The 6,343-nt window shown below is 34.8% G+C and overlaps 1 protein-coding gene across 1 annotated transcript in view; it reads right to left on the bottom strand.

Annotated features, from left to right (window-relative positions):
• The window catches only part of LOC105178473 (DDB1- and CUL4-associated factor 13), a gene marked incomplete in the record, with an annotated part of 8,098 nt that overhangs the window by 1,650 nt on the left and 105 nt on the right, over window positions 1-6,343 (bottom strand). Inside the window, 15 exon segments of the mRNA XM_011101944.2 lie at window positions 146-251; window positions 463-527; window positions 641-701; window positions 815-900; window positions 1,450-1,503; window positions 3,647-3,710; window positions 3,962-4,057; window positions 4,295-4,369; window positions 4,481-4,515; window positions 4,623-4,692; window positions 4,807-4,905; window positions 5,206-5,233; window positions 5,521-5,632; window positions 5,752-5,841; window positions 5,937-6,055. Coding sequence (XP_011100246.1) covers window positions 146-251; window positions 463-527; window positions 641-701; window positions 815-900; window positions 1,450-1,503; window positions 3,647-3,710; window positions 3,962-4,057; window positions 4,295-4,369; window positions 4,481-4,515; window positions 4,623-4,692; window positions 4,807-4,905; window positions 5,206-5,233; window positions 5,521-5,632; window positions 5,752-5,841; window positions 5,937-6,002 — 1,107 coding nt within the window.

Here is a 6,343-nt window from a genome sequence, read left to right as displayed (position 1 = left end):
ACAGGAGCTCAATGACCAAATCACAATTACTATTGTTCCATTTCCAAAGTGTTTAAAAGTAACTTGATCACCAATATACTTGACAGTTATTGCAAGAAAATTAATGAAAAAGGATAATAAGTAAAGATAAAGAAGAGAATCATACAACTCCCAATTGTTCAGATGCTTTAGCTTTCCAAATTCGAAGGTTGGTATCATCACTACCAGAGATGACATAACTTGCATCACAACTGAACTTGACACAGAATACCCTACATAAATGACAATTATATCAGGACATAACCACTTTATTTTGGAAAAAGTATGTAAAATCTGATAAACAGTTTTTCATATCAAATAACAAAAAGCAGTCAGTAATCCAATTGAATTTAAGTAATTGCTCATGATGATAATGCCAATTACATCCAAATGATCATATTGAGAGAGATTTTAATACTAAAAGCTCTAATCTGCAAATTAAACCTTTGCATTCTCTTGGTATGATAGATTTCTCTGCTGTGACCACCATTATATTGGAATATTCTAACCTGAAAAAGTAGTCACATCACAGCATGTCTCCGAATTAGAACATAATCTTTCAATTGACACTGCTACCATAACGAGAGAATCAGAAGGATGAAAAAAGGGGAAGAAAACTCACAGTTCTATCATATGATCCAGTTACAAATTCACGACCAGTTGGTGAGTAATCAATATCCATACTGCACAAAGGTACATGAAACATTAGCAAATCAATTTGTTATACTGAATAACACATAACCTAAATTGTACATAGATGAAAAATAAAAAATAAAATCGGAGATGCTAATCTTACACTGCAGAAACATGATCCTTGTGCACACATCTGGCCTCATCCAATTTTCGGGCATCATAACTATAACAATTGCAATCTTCATTTGCCTACATTATGTCACATGTTAATTGACCAACATGACATCTAAGTATTAGATTTAATCTGGGAACCCCAGACCCCAGCTTTTGGTGCATCCAAAAGTTTGAGCTCAAGTCATGAATTGATAGACCAAATTTTATTTGCATATGGAAAGCAAAGAAATCTGAAACATAACTCAAAAAGTTGGTATACTACAAGTAATTTTTTTTTGTATTAAATATTTTTAATAATTCAACAACTCGAAGATTACAATTAGGAAAATAAAAAAAAGAAACAAGGAGAAAGATGACGTGGAAACTAGCTTTTCAATATCAGGAGAAGAAAATCCCTCTACAAGTGTCTACAACTATAAACAATAGTGAAAACTGAAAACAGAATAAGTAGGTTAAAACGATGACGGCATATTCGAGTCTAGATAAAACATACAGGCTTGTTTTCGCTTTCGTAAATAAGAATTTTAAGGTCTTAGGTCTCCTGCAAAGTTTTTTTTTTTTTTTAATTTGATTCAGCATCCAAAACAAACAGGAAGAATGAAATGAGTTTCAGAGTTGGCTTACAGCTGTAAAGTTCATCGGCTCCATTGGATTCCATGCTATAGAATTAGTTTTTGTCTGTGAATAAACAGAGCGAGTTATGACAAGTATTTAACACATTCAAATGAATTAAAATAATTTAAAATATGGCCAAGTAGGATCCAAGAGAACAAGTAAATAAAACATACATTGCCAACTATGGCCATGTTCATACATCAGTTAAACCCATTTGCACTTTAAAACAAAAACAAAGTTTAACATGCTTAATTCTATCATGAGAGAGTCTATGATGATAATCAATATACAGTCTCACTAGATATTCATGTAGTTCCCCAATTGTGGCATGTTGTCTCCTAAAATGGGTATTTCACTTGGAAAGTGATCTACCAAAGCTATGGAATGTGAGAAATGGTGGGTGAAGAGGAAGAGAGAATGTCAGCTCAGAAAATGCAAATACTCAATTATCAATGCCCAAATCTTCCACCAAAAGGTTCTCCACGAAAGGGTGAGTTGGGGCCTAAGATCAGGCTGAAAGTCCATGGATCGACAACAAATGAATATTCATATACTATCCTTGTTGGTTCCCAAAGATGGAGTAGGCCAGGTTAGCCAAAAATCTGATGAATCATTGTACATTTCAATTTCAATTGGAATCATAGTTGTTCAAGATGCATGGTGCATCATGGCGCATAGGTGCTTTGGAACCATGGCGCATAGGTGCTTTGGAACCATGGCGCACGGTGCTGAGCTTCTTGGAGCACCACAAATTTGCAAGAATAATTTATATAATTATACCATTAGTATTTGTACCAAATAAGAAAGTGTAAGATTATGTTTTTAATTTTTTTGACCAAAATTTTTGGAAAATAAAAATTATAATTAGAATTTTAGCAAGAACATCAAAATTTTATTCATTTAGCAAATTATTTTATATTATAGCAAGAAAATTCATTAATGACATTAAATGATAACAATAAATTACATCATAACAAAGTAAACAACAATTTACTAAGGTTTCTGGGAGAAAACAAAAGAAAAAAAAGGATATAGAAAAGAAAGAAGAGAATAGAGAAAGAGAAAACAGTAGCTTCCAACAAGAACGAAAGAAGAAATAATAAAGAAGTGATTATCTGAAGGGGTGGCAGAAAATGTTAATTGGACATAGAAATTTGTGCAGATTAAGGGTTTTTCTTCACTTTTCTTTTTCTCTTTTTTTAAAAATAAAAATCCCAGCCCAGCCCAGCCCAGCACCAGGTGGGTCTGGCATCCCAGCAAACGGCGCCCTAGTGCAATCCATGGACGCTGGGCTTTCCTGGAAAACATTGGTGCTGGGCTCACGCCTTGTGCACCGTGCTATATTTGAATTTGGGATTCCACATACAACTTTTAAATGGCCCTTAACAAGATATGCATCTGATCAATTATGCATTAACTTTATGTACTAAGTATATTTCTTCATGGCCCCGATGCTAAGCCATCATAGTTTTTGGTCATTAGCAAAGCAAACTAATCCCTAACCCTCCCTTTTTTCGCTCTCCCCCTTTAGCTTCTCCTATTTCTTTCTTGGATGGTTCAGAAGATGCTAATCTTATGCAATTAACAGTTAGGGTAACTGGTTTGAGGAAGCAGAGAAAACGTTACATAAGAAAAATATCACCTTAAACTTTACCCAACATTCCATGCCAAATCGAATTAGAGCATTCCGTTAGGATGGGGACATAGTGCCTTCCACTATCAAATTTATACACAATATCTTAAGATCAACGTAAAGGCAATTACTAACCAAATCTCCACTTATGATATCTTGTAAAATACATGTTAAACACATACATGCATACATAACTCATACCTAACACCAACCTGCTACATATCTTTATTAGATTTCAGACCCTCGACTAAGCTAAAGGTAGCTATTAACATAATGAAGGCTCAAAACCCCGAAGATCAAACAATTCAAACCCCTTTTCAAAAACTTAGAAATGAGCTACAAAGAAGATTTTATATATGAAATCATATTTCTTAAGCTTCTAATCAATAACATCAATTTCTTGAGAGACTAATGTCATAATGTGAAGAAGACTTTTACGCATCAAAGTTTGGCATGGAAATAAGATTACAGTTCTCTGTAAATATATGATTGTAAGCATGGACCAGCACATGCAATTCAGAAAATAAAAAGGTTTCTTCATATGATAATCAAATAAAAAGTTGCTGAACTCACCCTCATAATAATCTTTCGTGCAGGAGAAGACAACCGTAAATCATATATTGTAATGCTTCTATCACTGCAGTTGCAGAGGTGGAGAAGGATGAAATATGACAACCTTAACTCAAATAACAAATGCTTGTGGAAATTTAGCTTGTATGAACACACTTAATACAAGACATATAATGATTCTCAACTGTAAGATAAATCCTGTACACTTGTACAAGGTGTATTTAACCGATACATTATAGACAAGATGATCATGAATCCAACTTAATATTTGCAGCACATATTTTTCTAATTAAATCAAGTTTCCTATAAGCTGCAGACCTGGCTGATGTTGCCAATATATTTGGTTCTCCTGGATTAAACCGCACAGATATAGTTGTATCTTTACCCCATTCAAAGCTGTTAACAGGCTGAGACCTTGAAGAGAGAAACATAATATGTTGGAAACTTATCCATTTTCCAAATTGCAGCAAAAAAAAAAATATATTTGGTTCTCCTGGATTAAACCGCACAGATATAGTTGTATCTTTACCCCATTCAAAGCTGTTAACAGGCTGAGACCTTGAAGAGAGAAACATAATATGTTGGAAACTTATCCATTTTCCAAATTGCACAAAAAAAAAAAAAGGAAAATGGAAAAAGTTTAGATGAAACCTGTTGTGGTTCCATATATCTACTTGGGCTCCAGCTGTCGCAAAAAGCTCACCATCCCATTGATGATCAACAGCCCTGAAAGAGAAAAAGAAAAGGGCAAAACAAAATAAAAATTACTTAAAGCAAGAAGTTACTGAAAGCAGACAGTTCGACCTAAGATATATGTTGCAGGCAAAAGCAACTTACCAGAAAGCATTTTTCCAAACATAGACTGCAAGTGGCTGCAAGAAATCTCAAACCCAGAACTTAGTTGTTCAGACAAATAGAAGATCAACTATGCAGGCAGCCAGACAGAGAATATCAAACAGATAAATAAAGAAAAACTGACCTTGGCTTCATTATCTGATGAGTCATCAGAAGCCATAAGAGAAGGAATGGGAACATTCCAGAGTCTAACACTGAAACAGCAAGGTCGAGTTAAGATCACGAGAATATATTTGCAAATTAATTCATAAAAGAATATGTACAGACAGAAATCAACTCTGAAGTTAGATAAAGAGACTAGGCCTCACGTGGAATCAGTCCCACATGACACAAGGACATGACCGTCAGTTGATACTGTTAGACCTCGTACAGCACCTTGGTGACCAGGAAACTGGCATACTGTCCGCCTATTGCCATAACAAAGTACAAAATCCTCAGGGCATAGACAATGCCGGAAATTGTTTATCAACAACTAAAAGTTTTAAAGATTTTCTGCTTGAACATTCGGAAAATGTAAAGTTAACCATGTCTTTTTCATCTGAAAAATATATCACTATCAAGAACTTAAAAAATAACATCAGAAGCATAAATTCGTTGTTGCCAACTTAGCTGCATAAACATACGCATTGGACAGAGCACTGGATACACTTTCATAACATTAGCCAAACAAAATGCATAACAAATCACAAGCATTTTACTATTATTACCTGGTGGCCAAATCCCAAAGACGAATATCTGCAAATGAAACAAAGTGGGACAAGTTTTTAGTCTTTAGATGCTTCAATTAAAGGCCAGAAACTCATTTCAAAACTCAGGCCTTCCTATGACAAAAGCTTGTATGACCAGTAAACAAATACTAATATTTTAAAAAAAAAAAAAAGGTGTGCTTCCAAAACCAATCAAGTGATCCCTTTAAATAATCATTGGTTACTAACAACTTCCTAAAAGCCACATATTCTGCTAACCAAACAAAAAGAGCTCAAGAAAATGGAGAGCTAACAAAGAAAGAATGGAAACTGTACCTCCATCCATAGAACCAGAGAAAATTCCCTTTAAATGATTGGGGTTCTTAGCCATACAAGAGACAGCATCAATGTGCCCATCCATTGCCCCAATAAATGGTCGAGCAAAAATCTTTCAAGATGGAGAAAAGGGACCAACAGTTTCATTAATTTACTTATTTAATCCTCAAACACTTGGCTTAAATATGATGAAACATCCTATAACATCACTTGTTATGGATGGAGTGATACCTTATCTAATTTAGCTGCACTAAGAGCACGAACATACTCGACAGCTTTCTCCTGAGTCCGAAGGTTAGGGTCGAAATTACGAAAAACCCTCTGCAGAAAATCCAAAACCAAATTTCCCCAAACAAAAAATCAGAAAAGATAATAGGGTTTAAGTAAAACCATTCCCGTGGTCAGAACAAAAGTACCTGAAGGTCCTGGCTTCGCTCTCGAGTGAATTCATCTGTAGACCGAGAAATCACTTTCACCTTCATTTTGTGAATTTCAGCGAGCGAAATTTGGGTGTCAGGAGCAAAAACTTACAACCCTAGAAGCCCAATACCACATAAATCGGTTATTGACGGCACCCATTACTGTTAAATTTTCAAACTAATAATTTAAGTTGAGTTCCTGTTCCTAGAAATTTTCTTCAAAGGATATTGATTTTATTGATTCTGGGCTCTCACGAAAAATACTAAACTTGAAAGCAGCTTCTCAACATTAGGAGTAAGACACGCTCATCATGACCTTCCATACCATGCCTCATTACAGGTTTTGTAGTTCGTTTCAACGGAGGAAACCCAAAAAATTAATACAATTGAAAACAACTCACCAG

Source organism: Sesamum indicum, linkage group LG16 (genome assembly GCF_000512975.1).
Source record: "Sesamum indicum cultivar Zhongzhi No. 13 linkage group LG16, S_indicum_v1.0, whole genome shotgun sequence".
Taxonomy (NCBI): Eukaryota; Viridiplantae; Streptophyta; class Magnoliopsida; order Lamiales; family Pedaliaceae; genus Sesamum; species Sesamum indicum.
This window is presented reverse-complemented; position numbering and strand designations above follow the sequence as displayed.